Source organism: Bos taurus, chromosome 6 (genome assembly GCF_002263795.3).
Source record: "Bos taurus isolate L1 Dominette 01449 registration number 42190680 breed Hereford chromosome 6, ARS-UCD2.0, whole genome shotgun sequence".
NCBI classification, from domain to species: Eukaryota; Metazoa; Chordata; class Mammalia; order Artiodactyla; family Bovidae; genus Bos; species Bos taurus.
In genome coordinates this window covers 114,342,117-114,356,505 of record NC_037333.1, presented here as the reverse complement: position 1 = coordinate 114,356,505, position 14,389 = coordinate 114,342,117, and the positions used below count along the sequence as shown (strand labels likewise).

At 58.0% G+C, this 14,389-nt stretch overlaps 1 protein-coding gene and 1 non-coding gene across 25 annotated transcripts in view; one reads left to right on the top strand and one right to left on the bottom strand.

The window, feature by feature from the left end:
* ABLIM2 (actin binding LIM protein family member 2) overlaps positions 1-14,389 on the top strand; it is a 168,880-nt gene that overhangs the window by 109,029 nt on the left and 45,462 nt on the right. For 13 of the 24 annotated variants that reach the window (XR_009494981.1, XR_009494985.1, XR_009494984.1 and 10 more), the window contains 4 exons: positions 364-484; positions 2,103-2,201; positions 8,463-8,564; positions 9,071-9,124. Coding sequence is in view for 3 of the 24 variants with exons in the window: in XM_024993707.2 (XP_024849475.1) it covers positions 364-484; positions 2,103-2,201; positions 8,463-8,564; positions 9,071-9,124 (376 nt within the window). In the remaining 21 variants the exon portion in view is untranslated. The remainder of the gene's footprint in view (positions 1-363; positions 485-2,102; positions 2,202-8,462; positions 8,565-9,070; positions 9,125-14,389) is intronic. The other 11 variants (XR_009494994.1, XR_009494993.1, XR_009494992.1 and 8 more) reach the window with 3 other exon arrangements.
* Positions 11,834-11,915, bottom strand: TRNAL-UAA (transfer RNA leucine (anticodon UAA)). The gene has a single exon. It is a non-coding gene; the product is annotated as a tRNA-Leu (tRNA).

Genomic DNA, 14,389 nt, shown 5'->3' with positions numbered 1-14,389 from the left:
GACCCTTGGGGGCCGAGGGTTGGGCAAGAGGGGGACTGAAGGAAGTGGGGGGAGCCAGGTGCCTTTACCCACCCTCGGAGCCCAGCCACAAGGAGGTGCTGTGGAGGGATGGGTACCATCCCGCCCTCCAGCACCTGATAGCTGCTAAAGGATGTCAGGTCGAAGGGAGCGTCAGCACCAAGGCCAGCTCCCCGCCCGGCTCTCCAGAAGGGTCCTGGCGGGTGCAGGTGTGGGACTCCATCCCGGGTCCACGTCGAGTCAGCCTCCTGGGTCAGGCACGCGGCTAGCGCTCGGAGGGCGGAAGGGTGGGACGGGGCGGGTGGTACTCCTGGCTCAGCGTTCACCGGGCTGTCTTCCTCCCAGGGGGAGCAGGACGACCGCTCCTACAAGCAATGCCGGACCTCCAGCCCCAGCTCCACCGGGTCGGTCAGCCTCGGCCGTTACACCCCGACCTCGCGGTCGCCCCAGCACTATAGCCGTCCAGGTACTTGCCCCCACCCCCACAGCTCCTTTTACCCCCCTGAACCTGTGCTTCTTGTTGCTTTGAGGAGTCTGTCTTGTACTTTGCACAGCTGGAGAAAGGACGGGCTGGGAGATGGAGAGCTGTGCTTTTAGTGGCAGAAGCAAAAGGCCCTCCACGGCCTGGGTGGGGAGGTGATGTGCAGAGGCGGTGGGTTTCCCTGTTGGTTAGAGGAGCCATCCTGGGAAACGCACGAGGCCGTGCTGAGCACGTAGAACCCACCTCATGTGTTAGTGTCAGGAAGGTAAAACCACACAGAGTGCAGGAGTCACTGAGCTCCGAGCTCACGGAATTCTAGGAAGGTTTGCGCTATGAAGGCAAAATCAACAGACAGAAGCTGGTATCAGCATACGCATGGACGCTTCACCTGTTTCTGGGTCAGTGGCCCCAAAGACAGCCGTGGGGAGAAGCCTGAGGAGGGTCCTCTCTCCCTGGCCCCGGCCTCATCCCCTGCCTGGCACCCAGCTGTGTATTGCTTTCCCTTCCCTTTTAAAACTCTGAGCTGCTTCTGTGTGTCAGAGTCACAGGGACTCCACACAGAGGCTGCTTTTTTGAGGGATTTTTCCAAGCATCTCCTCCTCGGCCAGCTGTTGCACGGCTCCATTCTCACCTCCATGAACTCAGCTCTTGAGTTTCGCAGTGCTTGTGGAAAAATCAAAGCTCCATTCATTGGCAAAGTTATTTTCATTACCTCCCTGCCATGTGCCTGGTACATCCTGCTCAATAAAAGTTTGGAAAGTTGGTGACTGAGTGAGTGGTGAGAGATGAGTGATGGACTCAGTGAATGAATGAGTAGGTGAGTGAGTGAGAGAGTGGGTGAATGAACAAATGAGTGGATAAATGAATGGACAGATGAGTGAGTGGGTGAATGAATGAGTGAGTGAGTGAATGAATGATGACTGACTCAGGAAATGAATGAGTAGGTGAGTGAATGAATGAGTGGGTGAATGAATGAATGAATGGGTGAATGAATGAATGAGTGGGTGAATGAATGAATGAGTGGGTGAATGAATGAGTAGATGAGTAAGTGAGTGGGTGGGTGGGTGAGTGAGAGGGTGAATTAGCAAGTGAGTGAGGGAATGAGTGGGTGACTGACCAGGTAGGTGAGTAGGTCAGGGAGAAGGGCCATCAGCCTCTCTGAGGACCCCTCTGCTGACCCTTGGCCACTGTATTTGGGTCACCTGGGCTGGCCAGCAGGTGCTTGGCTGGATGGCCACCCCAGGGTCAAGGCCTGACTCCTGGGCGAGGCCTGGTGCCTATCCGGTGACTGACCCCTCCCCAGTCCGGCTAACCGCCCTCTGCCTGGGTCCCGGATCCCAAGAAAACCCCTTCATGGGGCAGTGGGCAGGACCCAGGGAGCCAGCTGCTCCCACCCAGCCTGGGCACCCTGACCCCAGCAGGCAGGCCTTCCTCCCTCTGAGCCCGGAGCAGAGGCGCCCCGAGTGTGCTTGGCGGCCCACCCCCTCGAGGTGCCTCAGAAAGGTGTGTGTTCTTGGGTCGAGACGGCAGAGCGGGGCCTGGGGCTCTTCTGCGGCCGTGTGGCCGGGCGGGCTGACTCTGACTTGCTCTCTGTCACCCGCAGCTGGTACTGCGAGCGTCGGTACCAGTAGCTGCCTGTCCCTGTCCCAACACCCAAGCCCTTCTTCCGTGTTCAGACATCATTACATCCCGTACTTCCGAGGTAAGGCGCGCGAGGCTGCGGGCTGTGCCCCAGGCCGCCCACAGAGCGTCCGTGTCTTGCCGTCCTGTGCCTGCTGCCGCATGGCTTCCCCGAGCCCCTGTCTCACGCCTGTGCTCCCCGCTGTGTGTCTTGTGTGTTCAGCTCTGTTGGTGTGTCCGTGTTCCCAGGAGGCAGCTTGTTGTGTCAGAAAAGCGAGCGGCAAGGCGGGGAGAGGGTTCTAGGACCTACCCAACGCCCACCTTGGGCTGGCTCCAGAGCCTTTACCTAAGTCACCCCATGTTATTTCCCCCTCAGCTCGGCAGGCGTGGGGGACTGCTCGCCACAGTTATCAGGAGGTGTCCGCGGCTTCAGTTCATGGTGGCCAGGCACCCCACGTGGCTGCAGCTCCTCCCAGGGCGCAGACCTGACCATCTGCCCCACCCCTGCCCAGGCACCTGTATGTGAATCAGTCCAGGAAAAGGGCCAGTTCCTGTGTTATGGACTGAATTGTGACCTCAGAGTCATTTGTTGATGTCCTAAGCCCCTGTGAGCCTGTGTTTGGAAAAAGTGTCTTTAGGAGATTATATGGAGAAAGAAATGGCAACCCACTCCAGTGTTCTTGCCTGGAGAATCCCAGGGACGGGGAGGCCTGGTAGGCTGCCATCTATGGGGTCACACGGAGTCGGACACGACTGAAGTGACTTAGCAGCAGCAGCAGCAGCAGCAGCAGGAGACTATTAGGGTTGTGTGAAGTCATAAAGGCGGGGCCCTAATCCGATGGGGTGGGTGGCCTTTTTGGAGCAGAACAGTCTGTCTGCGTGTGCTCAGAGGAAAGGCTGTGTGAGGCCAGAGCAGTGTCTTCCGCCGATGAGAGAGGCTGCACCTGAGACCCAGCCCAGCCAGACCTTGATCTGGGACTTCCGGCCTCCGTTCCTGGGAGAAATGAATGTCTGCTGTGCAAGCTGGGCAACTGAGGTGCTTTGTTATGCAGCCCTAGCTGACTGATACACCCCGGAAGATCCCCCAGAGCACAAGAGGAGCAGTGGTGGTCTGTTGGTTCCCCCGGAGTGAGTTAGGGTCCCCGTTCCTCATGACTGCTGAGTGCCGAATGTTTCAGGAGAACCTTCTGACCCCGAGGGACTGGGAGAGGCCAGCCCAGCGGGATTAATGCATCACTGATGGTCACCCATCCCGGCTCCTTGGAACTTGGACGGTTCTAACATGCATCATCATCACCCATCTGAGTGACCCCGTTGGTCTAACTGAGAAGAGAACCCCCTGGTCAGTGGGGTGCCTTCCCCTCCTGTCTGTGGACCTGGCCACCCAGCTCCCAGACTTTTTGGACGTCCTGGCTTTTCTGAGAAGGAGCAGAGCCCCCAGATCTTGTGAGCAGGAGAACAGCGTGGCTCGCGTGCATCCGTGTGGACAAGGGTGTCATGTGGCCGGGCTGTGGCCTCACCCAGAAGCGGACAGAAGACACACTGCAAACCAGAGGGAGCTTGACATTTATACGCGTCCCTGCAGGTCACCCAAGCAGGCGCCCCTTCTTGTCTCGAAGGTCAGAAAGCTGAGCACACGGCTTTCCTCCCGCCCGATGTGGCCCTGCTTTGGGTCCTTGGCAGAGGTACAGCCCAGAGGCGAGGCCGGGCAAGCTGCCCCACCCTGGGAGCTGGGCTGACCTCCTGGGAAACAGCTTTGTCCACATCCGCCCAGGCGGCCCCGGGGACTGCCCTTCCACTCTCCACCAAAACATGGCTCAGAAACTATCACAGCCTCTCCAAGGGCACCCCTCAGGTCGGGGAGGGGGCACGGTGCCCTGCGGTCTGCTCCGGGTGGGCACGGGCTCCACGGTGGGCCACCCTGCTTCCCTTCTGCCTGCTCTTTCCCCAGTTCTCTTTGGGCAGGAATTGGGCAAAGCCCCAACCCTCCTTTCTTGTGCAGGAGGTGGGGGATGCCTGGCACCCCCGGGTCTGCCTGCTGCTGACTTTCAGGGCCGCCCGTGACCTCAGGAGCCCCAGCCCCTTCCCAGACTACCCCTGGGGTGACTGAGGCACAGGGACAGCTCACTGGGCTGGGCCCAGAGGCAGGCCCTCGCTCACCAGGTGTGTCCACCTGCAGGCTGTGGGACTGCTCCTTTTCCCCAAGGGCCACGCGGTCTAGTGCATCGCAGCCTGTGGGCATTCTGTGGCGAGCCGTGCCGAGGGCCACCTGCCTTCCTCTCAGCTGGTCATGGGGCCTGGTGTCCACTTGCACTCCGGGAAAGCCTTCCCTGGCCGCTCCTTGCAGCAGCTCAGCTTCCTTGGCTGCCCAGCTGGAGATTTTCCCTCTAGACTATGCTACAGATGGAGGGTTCACCCAGGAGGGACCAGCATTTGCCCTGACCTGGTCACATGCCCCTCCGTCCCCACCTCACCCTTCCATTCACAGACACACCTTCCCACCGTGTCCTGGCACCCGGGGCCACCCTCCTGTCAAGGCCCGTGTGCAGCATAGGTGCCCGTGGCAGCCATTTGCACTCAAGTATAAATTTCAGTCCCTGGTGTATCTCCCGGGACAGTGTGAGTCCCTGACCTCTCACCTGTTAAGGAGCAAGCCACAGGGACCAGCAGGTGAGTGCAAAAAGAGGTGATGCTGGCAGAACCATGCTGCTGGGCGGCAGGGGAAAGTGACCCGTGAGCCCCCGCCCACAGTGTGAGGGACAGAAGAGGGGCTGCAGAGGTGGGGCCTCTCGTCGGAGCCCCCTTGTCGGAGCCCCCTTGCCCACCCGCTGGCAGCGCCTGGCAGCACCTCTTCATCTCACTCCCTTCTGGGGCCGCCTGCCTGGTGGCCGTGGTCGGCCCAGGTGGCCTGAGGCAGCAGGCTAGGCAGGTGGAACCTGCCCGCATCATGGTGTCCCATGGGAGCCCTGTAGGGGCTGGGGGCTGGCCTTGCCTCTGATCACCTTGAGAAGATCCGCAGAGCCAAGTTGGGGCATTCCCAAGGGCTGAGTGTGGACAGCTGAGCAGCGGAATGAAGGGCATGGTGCTGGATCGGAAAGCAAAGTACAAACGTCCATGAGTTCACAGCCATGTACAGGCATGACCGAGTAAAAAACCAATGGGGAAAAGAGACCAACTCCCGGCAGAAGAGACCCCAGTGATTCATGGGGACCCTCTGCCCTTCAGGAGGGGTGCCCTCCTCCCTGCCGTCAGGTGGGGGCTGTGCCTGGCAGTTTCCCTGCAGAGCACAGAGTTGGGGGTGGAGAGGAGCCAGATGTGCAGAATCCTGGGCCAGCACGACCTCGGCCATGGGGTCAAGGTCAGTTGCAGTGCCAGTTCACGTGGACAGCAGCACCTCTGACAATGGGGGGAGGGCGCCTCCCCTCCGGGTTCTTCCCCCCAAACCCGTGACCCCATCTGGTCATGAGAACACACCCGGCAAATCCTCCCTGAGGGGCGGTCTGCCAGACACCCACGCGGCACTTCTCAAAACTGCCCAGGTCATGAGGTGCCCAGACAGTGAGAAGCAGTTACAGCCCCAAGGGGCCTGGAGGGGCATGAAGACCGTGTCTACTGGCATCCTGGACAGGTCCTGGGATACCCAAGGGACGCGAGTGGAGAACGGGTGAAATCTGAGTGCAGCAAGGCATCTGGACGACACCGGGGTGGCCACCCGCCGGCTGCACGTAAGATGGAACCGCGTGGGATTCCCAGGAAACCTCCGTGTCGCCCGGAACTGCTCTGCAACAAAGCACGGACTCCAATGGGCAGGGGAGATGGCTGTTCACGGGCCAGGGCTTCCTGGGCTCCGGATGGCACGCCCCAAGGTCCTCACGGCTCCCTGAGGGCGCTGAGGACCGTCCATAGCAGAGGTCGGAAGTGACCTCCGTGCTGACCCGCCTCCAGGAGGGGCCACATGTCCGGGCATGAGGAGCTCTGTGCTGTTTCAGCGTCGCCGCATGGCTGGACTTGCCTCTGGCATTCTCCCACCCCTGGTGACATCGGTGGTGGGGGTTTTGGCCACCAGGACCCACGGGGAAGGCAGTGCCCAGGGCTCAGTCTCGCCAGCACCCAGGGCCCTGCAGAAGGCGGTCGTGGGGAAAGTGCTCTTCGAGGCCCCACGTGGGCTCTATGCGAGTGTGCACTTCACTGTGGATTTGTGGCACGGTGACTGGGCGGGCGGGCATGTGTTCCGAGAAGGGAATGGCCGGCTGGGCTGTGTCCCCTGGAAAGGCTTTGCACCTGAGCCTCGACCCAGGTGGAGTCTGGACAAGCGGGAAGATTGGAAAGGGGGTCCCCCAGGGGTTGGGGGAGGAGGAGCGATGAGCAGAGACAGATTGGGTCAGGTCCTAGTCTGGTGGCCAGTGAAGAGGGCCCTGGATGGCCGGTGTGAGGGGGGTGTGACCTGCCCCCTGACCCCAGTGAAAGCCACAGTCCTCCTCAGACACACATGCGTGTGTGTGCACACACACACACACATGCACATGTGTACACATGTACACAGACACACACAGAGACATGCACACACACATGTGCATGCACACACACACATGCACACAGACACACAGAGAGACATACACACACATTCACGCGCACACGTGCATGCACACACACGCACACATTCACACACACGCACACACATGCACACATGCACGTGTACACACACGCACACAGAGAGACATGCACATACATTCATGCACACACGTGCATGCACACACATACACACGTACACACATGCACTCACATGCACACATACACAAGAGTCTTGCTTGTGAAGTCGGATGCTGCACGGTGACCCTGAGGACTGGGGAGGATGGGGTCCCATGGCGTGCTGGAGTCTGCCCCACCGGGGAGGAGCAGAGAGAAACAAGCCATGGGAGGCTGGGCCAAGACGCCCTGGCACAGCAGGGTCAGGCCGTCCTCAGCTGCTCTGGGTTCGAGCAGATGAGTGTGAAGCTCTGGATTCCGCATGTTCTGTGCCCTGGGGGTGATGAGTCACGGCCAGCAGGGCAGGTCTGCGGTTTCCTTCACACACCCATGGGCATCGTCTACCCACTGGGAAGTGCAGCCTAGCCTGAGGCTCCAGAAGGCTGTGAGCTGTGCTGGAGGGCGATGCTAAGGGAAAAGCAGGCTTCACATCCCCTCCCCGGGGGGTACAGTTCTCTACCCGACGTTCCGTCCATGCTGACAGGTGAAACTGGTGCCCTGGCGGGAAGCTGCTGGAAGCTGCAGTCAGTCTGGGGAGCTGGTTGTGGTCTGCTGTGCCCACCCTGCCCCTCAGGCCCCCCGGGGTCCTCAGCATACCACCCCAAGGCAAGAGCACCCCCTAAGCCCGTCTGCCGCTCCACCCCCGTTAGCGCACCTCCAGGCCGGCCCGCGCTGCCTCATCGCGTGTCGCCTTGGGGTCCTGTGACTCCCAGTCTGGGGTGTTTTCAGGTCAAGGCGTCCCTTTCCTTTCACCCAGCTGTCCCGTGACTTTCTCTGAGCTCAAAGGGGGAATGAGTTGTGCCATTGTGTGTCCTGCTGAGACGAGCCGTGTGCCATCCCTTCAGGAGGTGTGGGGGCAGGGCGGGGAAGGTCACCACGGCTGTCTGAAGTCTTGGACTTGATAATCCAACCTTGTCCGCAAAAACTGAACTGACAGATCTAGATGGGATAAAAGTCGGAGCCAAAATCAGAGGGCTCTTCCCCTTCAATCTGGCCAAAAAAAAAAAAACTGCTTTATTTGGGAACACGGTAGCTGATGAACACCAGTTGCCTCTTTTTCTCCCGTAGCTGATAAAATTGTCCTCCGTGGCTTTTAAAAGACAGATGTCGATGAATTCTAGCACTTCAGCCCCTGTTGTGAATGGCTGATTTGTGAATCCTCCCAAGAATTCAGCATCTTTTTACACAAGGATACTTAGGAAGAGGTGAGGGTGCTTAGTCTTGGTGAATTTGTGATTTTCTAGATTCAGGCAGCCGCCTGGCCATGCCCCACCCCGCACCCAGGGAAAGGAGGGCACTGTCGATGGCCCGGCCAGCCATCCTGGGAACTTCGAAGCAGGCTGGGCCTTGCCCTGGGCACACCTGTTCCCCCACCCTGGGGCCATGGAAGGCGGTTCCTCAAGGTTGGATTAACGAGTCGTGGGGCCTCATCTAGAGGTGTCGGTGGAGCGGGGGTCACACTCCCTCCCCTGGGCAGAGGGCGCAGAGGCCCCACCAGGCAGGGGAGACAGGGGCTCCTGAAGCTCTCACGCTTGAAATGCTCTCCTCTGCTTTCCCCTCCCGCCTCTGTCTGCCGTCTTCGCTCTTCCGTCTGGAGGCAGTGAAAGTGGCCGGAGCACCCCCAGCCTCTCCGTGCTCTCAGACAGCAAGCCTCCCCCCTCCACCTACCAGCAGGCTCCTCGCCACTTCCACGTCCCAGGTAGGCGCCCAGGACGCACGGCCACCCACCAGGCAGACGGGCCACCCCTGAGCTGTCGGGGTGGGCGTCTGCTGTTACCTCTTGGGAGTCGCATGTTCCCCAAGCTTCTTCATCCCCCACCCCCCAATTCTGAGATGCTTTAAAAATCCACAGATGGGTGGTGTGCACATCCCCAAACCGGCACGTATTTGAGCCTCTCCCGAAGCCCCACAAACCCCGGGGAGGCGCAGCTGCCCTTCCGGGAGTGGACTGGAGACAGGTTGTCCCTGGACACCTGCCCTGGTCCCCTCCGGCCCTCTGCCCCCTTCACAACGGTGGGTGGCATCTGGGCTGAGTGCAGCTGAGGTGTGTGGGGCCTGGGCGCCCGTTGCTGGGCTCCCCGATCCTTGCTGGGGGCGCTGGGTGACGGGCTGCTTGCTGACGGATGGCGGGAGAATGGAAATCATCACGGTGTGCTTGCTCACCCTGCTGTCTCTCTCCTTTTTTTTCCCTTTCTCCTTTCCCAGACACTGGCGTCAAAGATAACATCTATAGGAAACCCCCCATCTACAAGCAGCATGGTACATGCAGTCGGAGTGCTCTGCTGCTGCGTTTGCCCTGCATGCCTGTCGGTGCCTTTGCTTCTGAATGCTTGCTCTTGCTGTGCTTTGATACATGACGGGGAGGGTACCGCAGGGGCTGCGGCCTGAACGTTAGGTATGTGGCGTTTGCCGGCGGGATCCCGGGAGGCCCCTTCGTAAATTGCAGTGGAGGGTGTGTCCGAGTAAGCATCTCTGTGTGCGTGTGAACCCAGGGCTGACTCGAGGGCCGGGCTGCAGATGAGGGCTTGTAACCGCGAGCTGGTCCCCGCGTGTGGCTTCGGGGACACTGCTTTGAGGGGAGCAGCCAGCCTGACTTTAGCCCAGATGGTGAGGGACGGAGGTGCCTGGACCCCAGGGTGGCCCAGCCTGGTCTTTGGAAAACAGCACAAACCAGAATCAGTCCTTGAGCCCTCCGTGAGAATGTAAGTCCTGTGTTTTGAGAATCTCTGATGGTAGAATTCATGACTTGGCCTTTGGTTAAAGGGATTCCAAGCCTCAGCAAATAGGGGCAGGTGATGTCTGCTGGCGAGGGTGTCTCACCGCGCCACTCCCACCCGGCCCCGCCTCCGATGTCCCTCCCAGACGTGACCTGCCGTCTGCGCTCCACTGAGCCTGCAGGAGTCAGCTGTTCAGGGGCCAGGGGGCTCCAGGTCTCACCTCTGTTTCATCAGAGAATTTCTGATGATTTGGGGTGTGTTGCTTCACCATCCTGAGCCTCTGTTTCCTCGTCTGCAAAACAGGACCTATCCTCCATCCTGCCTTTTGGACAGTCTGGTTGCGGGGACCTGGGTTGGGTAATGAACGTGAAATTGCATTCTAAACTGTCGTGATGCGGGATTGGTATTAAATCCGTAGAAACACGGGAAGGGGAGCTCCCATGCTTAAAGTTCTTGCCCAGAGGCCTCCCCAAGACGGCCACGACCCCTGCTGACAACTGGAAGGGTGCTGTGGGGTGAAAGCTATCAAAGTGTGTGTTCTGGACTTCCTGGGTGGTCCAGTGGTTGAGACTCCACGCTTCTAATGCAGGGGGCGTGGGTTCAATTCCTGGTCAGGAAACTAAGATACTGCCTGACACGCAGCATGGCCAAAGAAGGTGTGTTTTTTTTTGTGGCTTACTGGGCTTCCCAGGTGGCGCAATTGGTAAAGAATCCATCTGCCAGTGCAGGAGACACAAGAGATGCAGGTTCGATCCCCGGGTCGGAAAGATCCCCTGGAGGAGGAAATGGCAACCCACTGCAATATTCTTGCCTGGGAAATCCTCTGGACAGAGGAGCCTGGTGGGCTGCAGTCTGTGGGGTCGCAGAGAGTCAGACACGACTGAGCACGCACTGGCTGTGGCTTACTGACAAGCCCATGGTCTGTCTGTTTTATAAATGTTCTCCTTGACTGCAATAGGCCCTGTGCTCTGTGTATTTCTGCCTCTTCCCAACAAAGTGAAAGATGACTGGGAACTCCTGGGCTTCCAGGAGGTGATGCCTCTTACTGTTGCCCCTTGATCGGAGAAGCAGAGGACCCAGATCTTCCCGAGGGATCAGAGAGGGCGGGGCTCGTGAACCCCAGGACCCTCAGAGGTCGTCCAGACCAGCCCCCATGTCACCCATGGGGAAGCTGAGGCACAGGAAGGTAGGAGCAGGCAGACAGTGATGTTTTTCCGTCAGGGTGCCTGTGCTCCAGCCTTGAAGGTGTCCTCGTCTGTGGGGAGAACTGGCTGACTCAGCCTCTGATCTGCTGGTAACACGTCACTCACACACACAGGGACCGGCCCCTAGGAGGGGGCTAGGCGGTAAATCGGCTTATGAAATTGCTCCCTAGCATCTGATGAGGCCGAGATCCGAGACAGAGAACTCCTCACACTAAGTCTCTTAGCTGAATTGTGCCACAGAGATTCAGTTTACCAATTTTTTTTTTTTTTGGCTGCACTGTGCAGCTTGTGGGTCTAAATTCCCCGACCAGGGATTGAACCCATGGCCCCTGCAGAAACACAGGGTCTTAATCACTGGACTGCCAGGGAAGTCCCGCTTTGTTCTTACCAGGGGTGATCTTCATATTTTATTTTTTTTAAATCGGGATATTTACACCTTTTCTATCGAAAGGCAAGTGAATTCCTATTTGAACCCTGAGTAATGACCCAAACTCTTTTAATGTTCTGGAACTTGGGCTTATTAGTTACTTTATGAAATGGACCTTACAGAGCGCCTGCTCTCTGCCGAGCTTCAGCCCCACGGCGGGATGAACAGGAACACAGTCAGCCCCCACTTGACTATCAGGGGGCCGTGAGAGGGGCAGGCGCTCTCAGGGGCCGTGAGTCCTCTCGTCCAGCTTTCCCCGGACAGCCCTCGGGGGTGACGATGGGTGTGATGGGGTGCATTTGAGACGTTCTGTTTTTATAAGGTTTTCCTATCTGGCTGGACCATATCCGCCGGAAGTGCCTCGGGGGTGGGGGCGTGCATGTGTGTAGCACGCATGTGTGTGAGCATGCGCGTGTGTGCATGTGTGTGTTTCAAGTCCACGTGCAGCCCCTTCTCCCCATCTTGGCAGCAAACCGACCGTCCACTCATCTCTCAAGGGAGAGAGGGACACACCTCAGGCTGGAGAAGCCGTCAGTTTAATCTCCCGACTTGCCAGAAACAAAGTCCGGGCGGTGACGTTGAGTCCCTGGGCCATTTAATCAGTTTGCTAAGTCACTACTGCTGGGAGTGGGGTTCGAACCCACGCAGACACATGTCCATCGGATCTTAAGTCCAGTGCTTAACCACTCAGCAATCTCAGCGGTAAGAATACTGGAGTGAGTTGCCCCGTCCTCCTCCAGGGGATCTTCCCGATCCAGGGATTGAACCCGCATCTCTTACTTCTCCTGCATTGGCAGGCAGGTTCTTTACCACTAGGGCCACCTAGGAAGCCGAATGGCAACCCACTCCAGTGTTTCTTGCCTGGGAAATCCCATGAATAGAGGAGCCTGGTGGGCTACAGTTCATGGGGTCACAGAGTCAGACTCCACTTAGCGACTAAACCACCAAGTCACTTCAGTCGTGTCCAACTCTTTGCAACCCCATGGACTGAAGTTGCCAGGCACCTCTGTCCACAGGGATTCTCCAGGCAATACTGGAGTGGGTTGACATGCCCTTCTCTTAATTGGTTTAAGATGATACTTTCAGTGAGCTTTAAAAATGTATGCATTTTAATTAATGTATTTACTATTTAACTTTCTATTGCCAAGTCATCAAAAGTTGTTTTTAATTTAGCAACACTTTGTTCTGGCGCCTTCATCCCACTTGTGCATTTGGAGAAATGAGCCTACAGAATGAGAGTAGCCGGGCCTGGGGACTCAGGGAGGGGTGGGCGGGGGACACTGGCATCGAGGATGAGGATCAGGGTCAGGATTGGCGATGGCATAGCTGCCACAAATGCATCGTGTGCTGGGGTTCTGTCTCAACATAGCCCTGTTAGCTGCCATGCAGTCCCTAAGTTGTGTCTGACTCTTTGCGACCCCATGGACTGCAGCACACCAGGCCTCCCTGTCCACCACCGACCCCTGGAGTTTACCCAAACTCATGTCCATCGAGTCAGTGATGCCATCCAACCATCTCATCCTCTGTTGCCCCCTTCTCCTCCCACCTTCAATCTTTCCCAGCATCAGGGTCTTTTCCAAGAGTCAGTTCTTCGCATCAGGTGGTCAATGTATTGGAGCTTCAGCTTCAGCATCAGTCCTTCCAATGAATATTCAGGACTGATCTCCTTTAGGATGGACAGATTTGATCTCCTTGCAGCCCAAGGCAAGGAAGCTAAGGTCAGGGCCATGAAGTGGCCATCGTGACCAGTTGACGGCCAAGTCGCCCCAGGTCTGTCTGAGCCCTGAACCCGCTGCTCTCACTGAACATCATTAGGGACCAACGGTGTTTTCTTGGGCTGCGTTAGTTCCGTCTCTCGTCGTTCAGTCGCTCAGCTGTGTCTGACTCTTTCGACCCCATGGACTGCAGCACATCAGGCTCCTCTGTCCTTCATTATGTCTCTGCTTGGTTACAATTTAATGACGTGTTTTTAAAAAAGGAGTGAGAAAGAGAAGAAAGGGAGCAAAGGAACTGAATGGAAAACAAGAAAGAAGGGAAAGAACCACATCCCACTGGTGGAAGGCGTTGCACAGGCTGGGGGTCCACAGGAGACCTCCCACCGCCCGCTAAGCCTCCAGCTGTGATGGGGACCTTTTTTGGGTCCTTTGAACGGCCCGAGTCACCTGCACTGTTGAGCCAGTGTTGGCCCTCTGTGAGGCAGACAGGACTCCCCCACCAGCTCTGTCTCCTGCTCTGGGGAGCAGGGTCTTGGCTCCCAGGAGCTCCGCATGCAGCCACGTGATGCCTGGCACAGAGCGAGGACTTTCCTCCCAGTGGAGTGAGCTGGCCCAGTGTTGAAAGTGAATTCAAGAGGAAAACATAATGCCTCCCCCCAGACTTCCCAGGAAGCTGTCCAGCTGCGAGGACAGATGTTCCGTTTCACCAGCCAGTGCGTGGGGGCTGTCAGATGGCAGATTGCGTGGGAGCCCCGGCCCAGGGGGTGGGGGAGGGGGGTGCCTCATCACCTCCCACACTGCTCTCAGCAAGGGGCTCCCTCCTGCCTCCCAGAGCCGCCCACCTGCACCAGGCCATAGCAGCCATCCACACAGCCTGTAACTATTTCCCGGGTGGCTCAGACGGTAAAGAATCCACCTGCAATGCAGCAGACCCAGGTTTGATCCCTCGGTCAGGAAGATTTCCTGCAGGAGGGCATGGCAACCCACTCCAGTATCCCTGCCTGGAGAATCCCATGGACAGAGGAGCCTGGTGGGCTACAGTCCTTGGGGCTGCAAAGAGGCAGAAATGACACAGTGATTAATACTTAATCGCATCTCACGTGTCTCTCTGGGATTCCTTCATAGTGGGGTGGAGGCGCATTATGGCTTTGGGATGGGGGGAAAGGGGATGGCTCTGGGCAGATCGCCCCTCCCATCAGGGTGCTTCCCGCAAAGGTCCCAAGCAAGCAGGAGCAAGGACATCAGCCTAGCCCAAAAGGGTGCTCATGGCAGATACCTTCTGCGGCTCGCACAGAGCTGCCTCATGTGACAGGAAAGACACACACAACCCTGTTTCTCTGCTTGTCCTGAACCGATCTGTCTGTTCCTCACACGCCGAAACGGCCTGCTACAAATTAGCTGCACGATTCACCTCTCATTTATTCCTAGTATTTCAGACCTGCGAGCCGAGCTCCTCATAC